At 44.2% G+C, this 16,451-nt stretch overlaps 1 protein-coding gene across 5 annotated transcripts in view; it reads left to right on the top strand.

Annotated features, from left to right (window-relative positions):
* LOC141003588 (nuclear factor 1 B-type-like) overlaps positions 1–16,451 on the top strand; it is a 71,267-nt gene that overhangs the window by 35,469 nt on the left and 19,347 nt on the right. For 3 of the 5 annotated variants that reach the window (XM_073474969.1, XM_073474968.1, XM_073474966.1), the window contains exons 3-7: positions 5,636–5,692; positions 7,569–7,637; positions 11,307–11,427; positions 12,510–12,631; positions 16,289–16,420. In XM_073474969.1, the coding sequence (XP_073331070.1) occupies positions 5,636–5,692; positions 7,569–7,637; positions 11,307–11,427; positions 12,510–12,631; positions 16,289–16,420 (501 nt within the window). Of the gene's footprint in view, positions 1–5,635; positions 5,693–7,568; positions 7,638–11,306; positions 11,428–12,509; positions 12,632–16,285; positions 16,421–16,451 lie in introns of all 5 variants that reach the window. The other 2 variants (XM_073474967.1, XM_073474965.1) reach the window with 1 other exon arrangement.

Genomic DNA, 16,451 nt, shown 5'->3' with positions numbered 1-16,451 from the left:
AGGCACAGAGGCTCGGCGGACAGAAAGAGTTGCCCGCTCCTCGCCCCGGCATTAGTATGCGGCGATTAGAAACAAACACACACTGACGATCCACGCGCACGCACACACCGAGGTGGCGGCAGTCATGTGCACGCTCGCAACGAGAGGTGCACTCACGCAAAGGGAGATAGGAGTGAGCCACACTCACACACACGCACACACACTGTATGGCTTCTCATTGTTCTTGTCTGGGCTGGGATCCCACTTGATTCCATAAGTCTCAAAACCCTGACAGTCCTACTGTGTGTGTGTGTGTGTGTGTGTGTGTGTGTGTGTGTGTGTGTGTGTGTGTGTGTGTGTGTGTGTGTGTCCCCTCCTGCTCTATTGAACAAGTCTGTGGTGTCTGGCTTGGAGAAAAGAAGGCAAAATGTCATTGTTCTCACAGACGTTTCAACTTTGCCCCTCTCACTTTCTCCCTCTCTTTCGCCTTAGTGTGTGTGTGTGTTTGTGTGTGTGTGTGTGTGTGTGTGTGTGTGTGTAACTCATCCTACTGTACCTGCATTCCCCGTCAGTGGCAGTCATTTGATAGGGTAGCTATCCGGATTACCAGGTGCACCTCTAAGCCAATAAGAAATACTTGCCTTGTTCCAATTATGAGATAATCATTACAGTGTCACACAGTGTATGGGCACCACTGGGGGAGCGTAGTCATAGTTTGTCAAAGGGAATACAATACTATCCGTTACTGTCTGTGCAGAGGTATCACTGATAATAAACCCAAGAGGTCGTACAAGAGGCTATTTTCAAAAAAGTGCTGGAGTTCAGCAGATAAAGTAATTAAAACCAGGAAGTTGCTTATTTGAAGCTCATCCTCCTTATGAGACAATGCCGCACCAAGATGGCGTCCCATTTCGCTTCACCCTCGGCGTCAATATCACTCTCTTTTCGGTCAGGTCAGGTGCCAGCCCTATGCAGAACGCCACGCAGGAGTCCAGGGCGAGGGGGGCCTTAGATGCCAGAATTGAGTGTGTGTGTGTGTGTGTGTGTGTGTGCGGGAGGGGTCGGCGGCAGCAGGGGGGGGGCATCGCCAGTTGGCAGGCTGGCACACAATGGCTGGCACGATAAGATCCTCCCTCTTCTGCGGGCAGATTTCCTCGCCCATATCTTTTGTTTGGCTTGTTTGGGTTGCGGCTCATCCCGATAAAGGCCACTTTGTTTAGACAACAAAGCGCGAGGGAGGGAGAGAAGAGAGAGAGATAGAGAGACAAAGAGATAGAAACAGAGAGCGAGAGAGAGAGAGAGATGGGGGGGCATTAAAAAAAGGCGGCAAAGGGGGTAGAGCGCCAACACAGATGGAGACATTAAAAGAAGAGAGAGTTAAGTGTTAAAAAAAAAAGGAGATATGAGCAAAGAATCAAGAAGATATAGTGTTCACTTATCATCGGATAAGACGATATCTCTACAGATACACGCTGAATGGTAGATATACACAGAGACGGGTATGAAAAGATACAATAGAGGACGGATAGTGTTGCAGGAGCAGGGACGGCGATAGACAGATAGCAGGAGGAGAAAAAGAAGGAGATTTGGAGAAGGGAGCAGGTTCTGCCGGCTGTTGGAAGCCAGCCCAAGCAGTGTGAGGTCATCGACAAAAGCTGCGAATGATAGAAACCAGGAGCACAGGAGGACACGGGACAAAGTACACACACATGCGCATTCCATACCGGCACATGTACGGCCATTTATGCATACTGTCAAGACTTGCATGACCCCACCACACTCCACACACACACACACACACACACATATATATTCTGGCTGTGCATTTCCAAGGAAGGACAAAGTGGAGTCTCCTGCAACGGAACTGGGAAGAAAAGCAGGAGGACACTGAGCAGAAAGTCTGCTCGGCCACATCAAATATTTACTCAGGAGCAGCTGTATTGTCGAAACATTACGCATCGGAGCTGCTCCGTAATTAGGTCGATATTTTCTGCCCCCTCTCCCTCTCTCTGTTTCCCTACTTCTCCGGGAGTCCACCCCTCTCCACCTCTCCTCCACACTCCCCTCCCCTCGCCTCCCCAGGCTGCTGAAATGCGTCTTGGCTCGGGACCCATGCCTCTGGCAGCCAGAGTGCTATACATGTGCACAGAACCCCGCTCGGCATAAAATGGCTGCCAGACAGGCTTCTCCTCCTGAAATGTCGACAGCGGTATGCATCTGCAGGGTGTGCGTGTCGCGCGTGCGCACTGTTTTTTTGTGGAGGGTATCTGTACGTGTCTGCAAGTGTTTGCGGGCTAGGGAGCGTGCACCGCCACTGTCCAAGTAAAAAAAAAGAAAGTTTCCCCAAACTATGTGGCTAATTTAATCCACACTGTGTGTGTATGTGCATGTGTGTTCCACAATTTAGTGGGAACAGAATGGGTATCATGCCAAAAAACGAGAGGGTGGGTTAGGGAGAGAGTGTGTGAGTGTTTTAGTGATTATAAAATCCAGGCGAGCAACACACTTGGGCGTGGAGAAACCTCACAAGCACTGAGAAACTTTCTTGCCGAGCCAGTTTTCTGTTGCCATTACCCCTAATTACCCTAATCGTTACAGTGGTATGATAAGTATCCCACCGGACAAGAAGGTGTAAGAACTCGTGGACACATCCAAAATACCCACAAGCCCCTTCTGCTCCCCTTTTTTTTTTTTTTTTGCTGAGTAACAGCAGATAATCTGATTCATACGTGGTACAGTTTTTTTCACTTCCTTCATGAACCGGTTTGTTTATTTAAACAAGTGGCCGGGACGAAGGGTGCCAAGAAATGTTGTTTTTGGAAAAGGGCCTTGTGTGTACGTGCGTGTTTGTGTGTGTGTGTGTGTGTGTGTGTGTGGTGTCTGGGCCTGCGATCGAGCCCTGCCAAGCTCCCAGGGCAAAGCCCAGCCTCCTCGACCGCAACTGTTTATTTACAGGTTACACTTGTGTTTATTTGAAGACTATCGGATTGGCCGGGCTTCTGCACAGGACACCTTTTAGATACAGATACCAGACCTCAGGCTCCTAATATCACACTTCTTTAATTTACTTCTGAGCTGACTTTTTTAAATTCACGCCCAGTTTATCTGCACTTGAATCCAACCTTTTGTAATCTTTCTTTGATGATTTAAAATTGAGGCTTAATGTAAATACCTGTTGAGTGATGACAAGGATTAGATCTTAAATAAGGCATGTAGTGGATAATCACACTTAGGGCCAGACAAATGTGCAAACACCGTTCTAAACAATGTAATCACCCTGAAAGAAGACGACGGAGCATGAAGCTGCCCTCTTTGGGTCAAAGGTAAAATGTAATGCAACAGGGGGAGGTGTTTCCAGCTCCGGTGCAGGCCTGGCAGATGCGCCATATGCTTGCATCCCACCTTGAGTCATCCAGGTGGTCTCTCCTGGTGCTACAGTGGGGCCTCATGCTGGAGGATGCTGCCTGGGATCTCTAATTGCCACCGCCATCTGCTCTTTTTGTCATGGCTGCCTGTTCAGCCATCGAACAAGAAGAAGAAGAAGGGAAGGATAAAACACAAAACTGTGATCCGATCGAAACGAACCGGCGCACCTCTCCCACCTCCACCTCCTTGCTCTGTTTCTCCCCTCAGCCTCCTCTCTTCGGTCTCTCTTTGGCGCTCTTCCCCCCACACCCGTTTCTTCCCCTCTCAGCAGTTCTCAGGGCGCGAGCGTAGACTTGGCAGTCGTAACTAGACTGATGGATGACTCTGAAAGTGGCATGGGGGGGGTGGGGGGGTGGGAGAAGACATGGAGACAAGGCCACTGAGCTCCCTGCAATCACTTTATGGACATGTGCTGTGCCAAATCCACACAAACCTCCGACCGCCCACAAAAGCTGCTTCGCACACTGTGTGTATGTGTGTGTGTGTGTGTGTGTGTGTGTGTGTGTGTGTGTGTAGGGCGAATGAAACTTGCAATGCCAACAACTTGTGCACAACTTCGAATGTGATACAGATTACAGTATTGAAATGATTAACTGGAACTTAATCTACAGCAGTTTTAATAATTCTTTAGTTGTGATTTATCAAAGACAAATGCTAATTATTTGTTGTTCCAGCTTCTCTAATTTGAAGATTTGCAGCTGTTCTCTGTTTTGTATTATTGTAAGTTTAATATATTTTGGCTTTTGGATTGTTGATCAGACAAAACAAGCAATTTGACGACGTCACCTTGGGCTCTGGGATTCTTTCTGTAGCTTTTTTTCCGAGCCAGACAGGCAATCGACAATGAAATCATAATACGCAGCCCCAACTTTTCTGCGTGTGCACATGAGAGCTTTAACAGAGCGCATGTTTTAGACATATTTAGGAAGCAGGACACAGGTATATTGTAAGACCACATCTTGTACGTTACTTGTTTTTAGGGCTAAGAATCCTGGAAAGAGGGGATTTTTTTTTCTCCTTAACGTATGGTCCCGTTCCCTCCCTTCTTTGTCATTGTTGAGCTCCGGCCAAGAACATTCTGTTTTTGCAGCGCTGTTTAATAGTCAAATTCAGGAGAGGGGGAACAAGAGAGAGAGAGAGGGAGAGAGACAGAGAGAGAGAACGAGAAAGGGAATAAATCTTTCAACTTTTTTTCTTCTCTCTTTCCTTCTGTAACGCAGCTCATGAGAGCTGCGGCAGGAAAAGGGGGTGTTGTTGTGAGGCGAGGGTATCTGAGTTCACTGTCTTTAGCTTCTCTTCTCGGCTCTCTCGCGTTAGATGATAATCTCCCTGCTGGTTCTCATCGGGCCCTCTCCGTCGCAGGGCATGTGTGGGCCTGGGCCACTTTGAATCATTATGGGGGTCCACTCAGACGCTGCTGTTCGCCGTTTGGCGTGGCAGCAGTTCAGTTCTGCACCATGTGTGATCGCAGGGCCTCGCTATGTTGAGTCACTTGTTTTTCTTTTCCAACATGCAGGATTTAAACAGTTGATTTTGATCTTTGCTGTGAAGAGAAAGCGGCACCTGTGCCCGTCAGTGATCAGCCAGTGCAGGAGGAATGATAGGTTCGAGGTAAAAGACGTCAGTCCGGGACAACTCATACCAAAGTCTGCACACCGTAGCCGGTGGAAAGAATTCCGCACATGTTTCCTCACATTTCCTCAGCCCCTCCTGTCTTCTCTCCACGTTTTTTGTTCTGTGTGCTCGTACCTCGCACAGCAGGACCGAACACATTCTGTATCCTCCCCCAGCCCCTCTTTGAAAAATTACCCAGAGGTCTGCTGGTAAAAAACTTTTAGGCTATCCTGTGTCAGACACCGAGCGTTTTCCTTTTTTTTCCCAGCCCTCCCATTAATGATAATGCTGTTCAAACAAAACTGCCTTGTTTAATGTACAGCGGGTGCGCTCTCCTTGACTGTTAGATAAGGAAATAAACATTAGTCACCAAGGAAGTCATGAAATGCACTTTGTCTTATTGAGTGTCTTGACAGAAGTTGCTTTAGGTTTGATATCAGTGAGTTTCTGATAGGCCACAAGATAGTGTTTTCACCCAGCCACCAAACCTGCAGGAAATAATCAATGCTGACAAGAAAACTGTCTCACTAAGATGGTATGTTGCTGTCCGACGCTACAGTATACTGTCATGCTATACTAATCCCCCCCCCCCTCCCGTCTCTCTGTGTGTTTGCAGACTCGCAGCAGTCAGGAAGTCCCAGTAACAATGAGCCAGGCAAGAACCCTCTTCCAGGTATGTACAGTAGCAGCCGTCCTCGCTCCTCCCTCCTGTCATCGCTCTATTGTTCCCAAGCAGCTCGCCCACTATGTACACCATAACTTACCTAGTTTAAATACTGTTTATCTGCCCTGAACTCGTTGACTTGTAGTCCCTCGACTGTAAAGAAGCTAACTGTAGTGCCGCAGCCTGGGGCACCATTTGACTTGGCTTTTGTGCCATGTGATCCAGTGTCAACTATATTCTTGAAATAACAAAAAACATGACTTCTCCAGCTATAAGTGATTTTTTTAAGTGAGATGAACTGTATAAAAAGGAACCAACAGTACAAACTAGATAAACCGAATTAGCACACTCGCTGTAAATAATAAAAAAGGCCATAGTTTTTAACTTTTCATGGGCTGAGGAGGAATAAAATTTAATTGGATCATTAAATTTGGATTGTCATCATCCCAGTGGCAGCATCAAACACAGTGTAAAAAAAAAGAGAGAGAGACAGAGACACTAAAGACCTGGAGTGGAAATGTGACTACATATTGCACCTTTGGCTCGGAGCTGAGTGTGTCAAGGTGAGCCAGCAAAGCTGAGCAGCGGAGAATATTCTCTGACAGTGCCGTTGTTCCCCCGGACTGACCCGCGCTGTGTCGTCACAATGTTGGAATGAAAATAGTTTGAGAAGTATAATTAGTTTTCTACCTCAAGAGCAGGGCCTGCCGACGCAGGTGCCAAGGAAAACATGCTAGCGAGCCAATGACTCAGGCCTTGGAGGCCCTCGGCAGTGGCACTGTTCCCTGCAAAAGCCGTCGGCCTCGCTGGAGACATGAGGCTTTGTAGGTGCCAATCGAGCCGCCCGCCTATCTGTCTGGCACGGCCTGACTGCCCTTGGCACTGCATCAAAGCCAAGCCGAAGTCATTTGGGTGTCAATAACTCGTCTGGCTGTTTTACTTGACTGACAGCCTCTGATTAGTGTTGTCAAGTCCTGGGCAGATCGTACAGAAAGCGACAAATGCGTCAACACTGCAAAACAAACGTCATTTCTTGTGTCTAAAAATATTTTTCTGAAAACAGGAGAAAAAATCCCTTTCATGATTTCAAGTTTATTTACGTTGGAAAGAGTAAAGCACCCTCACATTTCAAAATAATCTAAATTATCAATGCTGCAGTAAATGACTCTTTAAGGTGCTCCTTTAGCATAACAGCGTCAATATTGGTTTGTTTTTACTCGTGTATTTGACCGAAGGGGCACGGCTCAAGCTTGCGTGTCACTCCCTCCGCCTCACGCAACACCCGTCCTGTTACTCTTCAGTGTGCCGCACTGAGTGATCTGGTACTGTCAACATTACACAGCCAAAATCGCAAGGAAATATGTTAAGACGAAGATGAATTAGATCCTTTGACAAGCCTGAAAAATACCGGAAAAGATACACGGACACTGATTAATACCCTGTTTTTAAAACAGTTTTTAAAAAATATTATGGGGTGACACTTCCTAAATCCCTGTGTTGGATAATCTTCCGTGATAGTTTATCATCTTAACCCTATTGTTTCTGTGTTCTCTTCTAGATTTAAAACATACTGAAAATAAAAGTAAAAAAGAAACTGGTGGAGCATCTGAAAACAAGAAATAAGGATTTTGTTTTTGGGTTTCAGACTGAAAGAAGACATTGTCTGTTTCCATTTTTTACTACTGAAGATAACACTTTATTGATACATATTTATATACTTAGCTCATAAAACTACATTTTTGATAAACAAAAAGGATTAATAGTTCATCTAAAATGATGCAGATTGGTCGAGAATAATTGTAAACATGTTCATTTCACATATACTTTAATTCTGTTTCATGATGATGATGATCGAGTGATTTCCTGTGTGTCTCTGTGTCCACAGTCTACTTGGAAGACAGCTTCATCAAATCAGGAGTCTTCAGTGTTACAGAACTGGTGCGAGTGTCCAGAAGTGAGTACACACACAGCCGTCTATTCTTTTGTCTACACCCACACAGACGTTTGTCAGTTATTCTCTCACTTATCACTGGAGTGATTAGACATCCGCTCAGGTCGAAGCTGGGCGGAGCTTTGCCGGGAATCACACGAGGGCACCAAAGTCTCTGTGCCTACAAGAATGTTGAAGGTGCCCTAACAGGTGAAGCCAAGTCAATGTGAGTCAGGGACATGTTGCTCAATTAGTCTTTACACAACCATGAGAAAATTCTGATCAGGTAATGTGAGTGAAAACAGCCGTGTTGGTGCGCAGAAACTTTAAATCTGTCCTCGTGTTTTGCTCAGACTCACGTACTCGGGTGTTTTCATATCAGCTAAAACATCTCAGTCTTTGATTTGTAAGACTAAATGTGCATTTCCTCTCACAGCTTTCCCACAAATCCCACCGTCTTTGTATTTACTGAAATCCACCATGCAACTACGGTGTGGTAAATCCAGTTTGGCCAGTCACTTCTTGAACCCGTCTCTATGAGCCTGCGCGCATCTGTATAGACATGTCTGGCATCTGCAAAAAGCCGTTGACAGTTGTTCTTCCAGGAGGCCTCTTGCATTTGATAGCCGAGGGCACCCCGAGGCGCTGTTTACCTGCGCTGCCTCTGAGCCGAGGCTGTAACTGTGGAACGTGCCTGAGGTGCACAACAACTCCAGTCAGCCCCAACAACCTGTGTTTAAAGGAAGCATACCTGTGCCGTGCTGTGCTGTCTGGGTATTGCTGGTGTGTAATTCTTGTTGGGTGCTGCAGTCAGAAACAGTTCAAGTCAGTGTCTGTCTAAACTGGCTTGAGAGAAGGTTTAAACTAAGTCAAAACAAATAAATCAATGCCATTAGAATACCAATAAACACAATACTGAGCTGAAATGTAAGCTTTAATTGTTTCACTCATTTTTCAAGCAAAAATGTTAAACAATAGCTGGTTCCAGCTTCTTAAAGGGGCAATATGTAAAAAAAAATTGAATTTAAAATCATTGAAAATCAACTAAAATAAGAGTTTTGACGTCATTTCGAAGACATGTACGTATAGCGTTGCAGAGATATCTATTAAAGTTAGCATGCTAAGCATCTAGCCCGAGCCCCTCCTGCCTCGTAACGCCACTTTGTACTTCAAAAGGGGATCTTTTGATAGTATAGTTCAGGTCTCTTACAGTTTCAGCTGGAAGATGTGTGCAAGCAGAGAGTCTGCTATGCTCTATTAGCTTTTTTAGTCTAATCAATAAACGTATTAAACTCAAAGAATGTCAAGAAAATAAATTATTACAAATTATAATAAAGTTTTTTAAAATGAAATCCCTCTCTATATCCTCAAACTCTCAACTTGTTTAAGCCATTAACATGTAACTCGACTGAGAACAAGAAATAGTATTAAAAGCAGACCTTGGTTTCTGTGTTTTTTGATGTGGGAGCATAGACCTGGTTGTCCTAACTGTCTCAAACATCGTGCTTTGAAAGGCAGAAGCCACTCGTTTCCATGCTCAGACGCTGAATATCCTTTGAAAGGCTGTGTTTTTGTTTAGTGTTTAATTTGCCCCCTGACCAGATGGCCGCTGCGCCGGCGTGTTTGCTCTCATGTGACCGAGCCCCGGTTTCACTGAAGTCGAGCTGGAATTTTAAAAAGGTCGACGGACACACAGGAATTGTCACTCACTCAGCCGGTCACTCCCCGGGAAGATATCTAAGCAGCCGCTTGTCCGTCATCGCGCCTCTCTCCCAACTCTCCAGTCTGTTGAGACATTCTTTGAAGTCCATCAAAGGGAGCTGCCGAGTTCAAGGCTGACTTGCAATCCAGCATTTCGACGAGGACACTCATTAATGCAACAGGAGCCTCGACTGCGAGTGCAAAAATATTTTGTCAACAGAAAATGTGGGCATGCACGGGCACATGAAACTAAGGAACTAAATCTTTGAGGACAATACACTTTCTCTTACCCTCTTACACAGTAAGATGAGCTACTGCTGGGAGAATCACTGTGTGGCAAATTATTTGTTTCATTCACAGTTTTTTTTTAGCTTAAAATTCAAAGCCGAGATTATTAAATGAGATGACGGGCAGGCCAGCCAAGTGGCATCACAAATATCGTGTCGAGCCAAGAAGAGCCAAAGAGAGAAAGCAGCACAGAGAGAGATGGTTTTGGGAGGGGGGGGTATCCTCATCCATGAATGAAAAAAAACCCAAAACAATGGTGTTGCATTCAGCGTCCTCGGGCCGGATGCATTCCTCCACAGACAGCACGGTATGGGTAGCAGCGGGTAGGGGCCTTTGCCAGGACTGTAGCGGGCTGCCAGGGCGGAGGCTGGCGGAGGGATCGTGCCAGTGGTGAACCTCAGACCACAACAGACGGCGCCACACACTCCATCCTCTCATCGACTCCAAACCAACCAACCGCTCGAGCTGCAGGCTGCCTCGCGGGCCACACACTGGAGAGAGAGACACACAGAGAGACAGAGGAGAGAGAGAGAGAGAGAGAGAGTGAGGATGGGTGGTGAACTCCTTTTGTTCTGTAAACAGTGGCCCGGCCTCCCCTGAAACAAAATCCCTCACCTTGACCGCAGGGAGAAAAACAACACCTTTTGCACTGTAAATCACTATGTGAGGAGAGTGCTGAGTATTATACAGGACCGTAGAGGAGTGAAGAAAATGATGATGATTGTGAATTTGGCTTCATCCAACTTGTGATAGAGCGAGGCTCGACCGCATTTTTCGGTTCGAACCAGACCAAGGCTTTGAGTAGTAACCGAGGCCGACCCCAGCTTGACAAGTCGTCAGGCGCTCTGTTTTTAAGCGAAAGCACTGAGTGTGTGTTACCCTGTCACGCAGTTGTTACCATGGTTACAAGTTGTCTTTTTACAATGATTACAGACATTTACAGTGTAGATGACAGGAAAAGGCATTCTTCTATGCCTATAGATATGAAAATTATATATATATGTATGTATATATATATATATATATATATATATATATATATATATATATATATATATATATATATATGTGTGTGTATATATATGTATATACAAAAATGTAGAAATGCTAGCTGGTAAAATATATATTATATATATATATACAGTATATATATATATATATATATATATATACACACATATATATATATATATATATATATATATATATATATATATATATATATACACATATATATATATACAAATAAATAAATATAAATATATATCAAAATAGTTGGCAACTAACTATCTTTCGATCGACTAATAGATTCATTGACTGGACTAATTAGAAGAAGAAGAAGAAGAAGAAGGAGGAAAAAAAAACAGTTTCATCCGTACAAAGGAAATACAGCTCCAGTGAACTTGAGCCTCAACCACTTTGGGAAGCAGTGACTTGTTAATCACAGTGCTCAGCAGAAACGCCTGTAATGGTCAGACAGTTAACCTGTGAACGGGGAGCGCTTAATTTGATACACAGGGCCTCTAAACACAAAGCATCAATAACAGTCCGTCAAGCCATTGTGCAATTAATTGTGCGTCTCTAGATGCAAAGATAGGAAAATACACAGAGCTCAGTCTGGCAACACTGCTGACATTGAACTCCTTCTATTGCAGTGATTTGCAGCCTGACTGTCTCTCTTTGTTTTCTCTGTGTCCTCTGCAGTGCCCATCACCCACGGTGCAGCGGTAAACTTCTCCATGGCCGACATGCCCAGCCAACCCTACTATCACGACCTGAACTCCAGCGTGGGGCTGCATCGCTCCCTGTCCTCCCCTCCCGGCAGGTCAGTAGAAGTTACAGCAACAAGACAAAGTCCATCTATTATAACATCATAGCAGACATTGTATTATTTTATGATATAATTACAAACACGGAAATATCTCAGTGAAGTTCAGTCAAGGACAGTGCATGACCTGTGTCCAAGAGTCTCTTTATGTTTATATGGAGCTGAAATTAACCATTAGATGGGATGTTTACTTAGATTTCCAAAGAAGCCAAGAGTTATATGAGAAGATAGACACATAAATAAAATATAGTTAGCTTAGCTTAGCATTAAAACGGCTAGCCTGGCTCTGTCCAAAGCAGGCGCACCTCTAAAGCGCACTTACTAACATGTTTTTTGGGTTGTTTAGTCAGTACAAAAAAATGAGTCAAGTGCTCATCATGCAGAATGGCCTATTTCAGAATAATGCATATACTATCATTGAATTATAACTATTAATATGTACTGTTTTAAACTGTTGAAGCTGGTAAAGGTGGAGCTTTTTCATTACTAAGTATACTACAAGGTAGCTTTTCCAATTTTACCCTGGGGATCATCTTATCTTATCCATAATATTACATCATTATTTATATATTGTTTAAATTTTGTATTATTAATAGGCGCAGCACCCAAGCTGCATAACTTAATTACTTTACCCAGATCTAATGGTCGTAGTTGGTCCCCAGTGGAATTATTTAGCAAGTTTTGTCCTTAAGCGTATTGGTTGTTGTTTATTTACCATATGCTCCAACTTTTGTACACACATATGTTCATAATAATGGTACAAAATGATGTGAAATAAGTGCACCAACTCTTCCACAAACCTGGGGAAAACTTAAGTTATCAGTGAATGTAGTGGAGTAAAACAAACATTATTTTCCCCTGAAATATAGTGAAGTAGAAGCTGAAAATGTATATACTTAAGTCAAGTACAAGCACCTTGAAATTGTAAATGTACCAAGTTATTTCCCCCCACTGCAAACTAGTCCTTCAACTAAGCCTTCACACACAATCTGTGCCAAACATCCACATAAACTGCCCGGAAACAGTACAGGCATCGAGGTCGTGATACCACGAAAGCATAAATTTCTCCATGTCCACAGCAAAAGGCCCAAAACCGTCAACATGGATGAGAACATGGACACCAGCCCGACGGGACCTGACTTCTACTCGTCACCCAGCTCACCAGCCAGCAGTCGGGCCAACTGGCACGATCGAGACGGAGGTGATTTTCCTGTTTTTATTTGACCACTTTTATTTACCTGTGAGAGTCAGTAACGCCCTCCATATCTTCATACAGTTACACAAACATTCAGAGTCAGGAACAGCCCTGTGCCACCACGGTCTCGCACAGCTCCAACGATGCAGCTTGTTGACAGAACTTAAACAAGGATGAGACAGCATTTCGTCCTCATGGCATGCAAATCAGATTTGATCAAAGCAAACACCTCGCGTTGTTTTTTAACAGCAGCTGAACTCTCTTTAACTCTCAGCTACTGTACATCAATGCTGTCACCCGTTATACTGCGGATGAACTGCATCTGGTTTCTCTGCATGAACCCGTTCAACCCTTTTAAAACACATACCATGACAGAGATAGCCCCAGGCATCGGCAGTCATATAAATGTTTAAGCCCATTTGAACTGCTGTCTGAATGTAAATCTGTATTCTCTCACACCTGTCGCTCTCACAAAGGAAATATCAGATCCTGCAACGCAGAGCGTTTGCCCTGAGAACATACTGTTCCAGCTGAAATTCACAACACTAAAAAAAAACAAAAAACTGATGGCGCTCCTTTAATTTCTGCTAAACTTTGTAAATTGAGTTTGACTTTCATTCAAGAGCAAGTTGTGAGTGCGTCCACGGACAGATAGCTGAAACACCTTCTAAGTGACTGTTAGGGAGAAACTCCTATTTATAAACCCGCAGAGAGAACGCGTCAGATGATCTCTCCTCAGGAAATCAGGCTATACGTCTTGGCTGAACTTGAGAGAACATCCCCATCCGTGGAGTTTTGGTGATCGTGAGCCAGCTTTAAAAAGACACAGGACTAGTTAGAGGGGAATTAAGAAGTAAAGCTCGCCTAATGAGCTCGTTCATAGGGCTTACTGGATCCAGGAAAAAAAAGAGAATAAGGTAGAGGTGTGTGTATCGAGGACACAAGAGCACTGTCTTGCATGCCTGTTTCGAAAGCGAGATCCTCACGGGACAGCTTGCATGTCTCATTACGTTTGTCTCCCGGTGCAGAGCCGAGCCCGTCACCCTTTTAATTAAGGCCTCACTGTCCCGTGTTTCCGGATCAGTCTCACTCTCTGCTGACTTCTTTCCACACTCTGCTGCCCGCACTGCCTCCTGATTTTACTCAAGGAGGTGGTTGGAAACGTTTTGTGAGAGAGAAAATGATTTCCTCATCAAGACTCTGTAGACCTCCTCGTTTTTGCTTTTCTCTCCAGCCTTCTTCTTTTTCTTTTTTTTTTCTTTCTTTGAAACATTTTGAGTATAATAAGTTGGAAAGCTGAAAGAGGGAAACACCAGATGACACACATGAGACAACAGCACTGGTGGGATCCAACCACAGCCCAATGTGGCTACATGAAATTTTAGCCTGTCCCGCTGCACATGGCCTGGGAGTACTGCTCAGCGTAAACTTAGACACTCTGGGCGAGGAGAAAGGAAAAGCAGTGGGTAGGAAACTCTCCAAAGACAGCCATTATTCTGTCAGGAGAGAATAAATGAGAAGTGGTGTGATATTAAACCCATATGAGGCCTCCCAAGTGCCAAGCGGTCATTTCTCGCACATGGTTGTCGTTCGAGAAAAGCCTCACCCTGTAAAGGGTTTTCTCTCTTGAAGGAAGACATTGATTTTATTTTTGCAGGATTTTTTAATGCGAAGGTACAAGGTCGCCCATTTGATACGATATATACCAGATAGAGATTTTGTTTATGCCTTAACAAACTAAATAAACAAACGCTCTTTGTTTGACATGACTGAATAAACTAAATAAACTTACTGACCTTAAAGGACAGCACAATTTCATACTGTTTTACTTTGTTTATATGTGGCGGACCCTGCCACCTTTCTAGCTTCAAACAGTGTTCTGTTCAATTTCTCCAAAACTACACAGCGCTACTTTAAACATGTAAAAATAGTGTTTTTAATTTCTAGTAATCTAGTTGTCTAGTTTGATTCCTGAGGCAGTCCAGCTGATTCTCTGATGGATTCAATTAGCAGAAGAGAGGAAAAGCACAATACTCCGAAACATACCGCAGAAATGTCCCATTTTTTACACGGAAACATTAAGCAGCGATATCAATCTTCTTCTCAGAGGTATTTCTGCCTCTGACACAGAAAATGAAAGCACTTAAGCCTGTATCCTCTTGCAACCTCAGACTGGGAAATCCCCCCGAATTCCAGCCACCTTTTGTCGCTCTGTTTCTCTGGAGATGAGCGATTCTTCCCGTTGGATCCTTCCCCGGCGTGTGAGGGAAGGACGGTTTAAACGCTGGAAATGCCTCAACAACAAGGGGTTTATATCGCTTATTTTGGGGGAAAGAGATGGACGATCTGTAGGTTATACACCCCGAGAATCTGTGACGGAGCAGAAAAGCACTTGATGAATGTTCAGAATGAAGAACAGGCAGACATAGGCCATTGCCTCTCGCATCTAGTTCTTATCACGTTCCCTTCAGACACTGTCTTACCATGGAAAATTGAAAACCGCACAGCCGTGACAGCAGAACACTGCTCATGAAAGAGCAGAGCAGCAATAATGAGCAACATGTAAGAGTTTGCGCACATACTTTGAGTTTATAGAGAAGTGCACAAATTTTTCTAAACAAATTTCATGTCTTCTGCTGAGCCTCCGGGATTATGCATGGGGAATTACAGTAGCTCGTCAGACAGCGTGTAAGGCCGAGGCGAGCAGATGTTACAGTGTAATGTTCTATTTAAGATTACGTGAGGGTCTCGAAATTCGTAAATCCCATTTGAGCGACCGGCTGCTTTACAAGCGCGCATCAGTTGACTGGATTTAATCGTCTGCTCAGACATGACAAAAGCCGAAGTTTCACAGGACTCCTCTGTCCGGTGATTTGTAATGATTCCAGAGATTAGAAGTGATTTTGACCCGTTGCAGTCTGTGATTTACAAAATACGTTTCCCAGTGTCTGCTGCATTCGCGAAAAGACAGAGGGGCCCCTTGGTAATACTAATCCCACGCAGATCAAATTCTGCTTAATTTCAACCGTAATTCATTTTTGGCACTTAATTCCTTTCATTCACGAGAAATGGAGGCATTAGAGGAGGCTGTGGGGAAACGTTTGATTAGTTTTTCAGCAGCACACCTAAAGTTATGCTAAAAAAAAAAAGTTAACCTTGGTATATTTATTTTTTTTGCACTATTGAAGTTGTTTGATTTCATTTTCCTGTAAGAAACACAACACAGCAGCTGCGACAAATTCCTCACTTCCATGTTTCTCCCATCTAGTCTCGTGCCTTAAGAAATAATGAAGGCATTTTACAGGCTTTCTGATGATCCTTAAAAAGTTGAATTTTTGGCCATTTACTTTTAGACATTTGCATTTGTTCAGTCTCACTTTTAAACGTTTTTTCTGGAAAAATGTTTGTACCGATCACGCTTTAACAAGACAAAACCGAGATGCAGTCAATAGCCACTAATCTATCAGAGCAAACTCAGCTAGTGTGTCATGATGTGATGTCTTAAACGTGTTTCTGTTAAAGGATAAGTTCACCCAAAAATGAAAATTCGCTCATTATCTACTCTACTGTACCCCCATGCTGATGGAAAGTTGAAAATGAACGTGACTATATTCTGACCTTTATGCGTTTGTGTGTGCTCCTGTGTGTTTCCCCCACCAGCAGACATGTCCTCTCCTACCATGAAGAAGCCAGAGAAGCCGCTGTTCAGCCCCACTTCCCCGCAGGACTCCTCACCACGACTCAGCACTTTCCCTCAGCCTCATCACCCAGGCCTAACAGGTGTAGGACACAGTGGTGAGTTACCGCTGACTTTCACCACCGGCTC

The sequence above is a fragment of the Pagrus major genome, chromosome 10, assembly GCF_040436345.1.
Source record: "Pagrus major chromosome 10, Pma_NU_1.0".
Taxonomy (NCBI): Eukaryota; Metazoa; Chordata; class Actinopteri; order Spariformes; family Sparidae; genus Pagrus; species Pagrus major.
The sequence above is the reverse complement of the archived record's forward strand: the minus strand, read 5'-3'. Positions and strand labels throughout refer to the sequence as shown.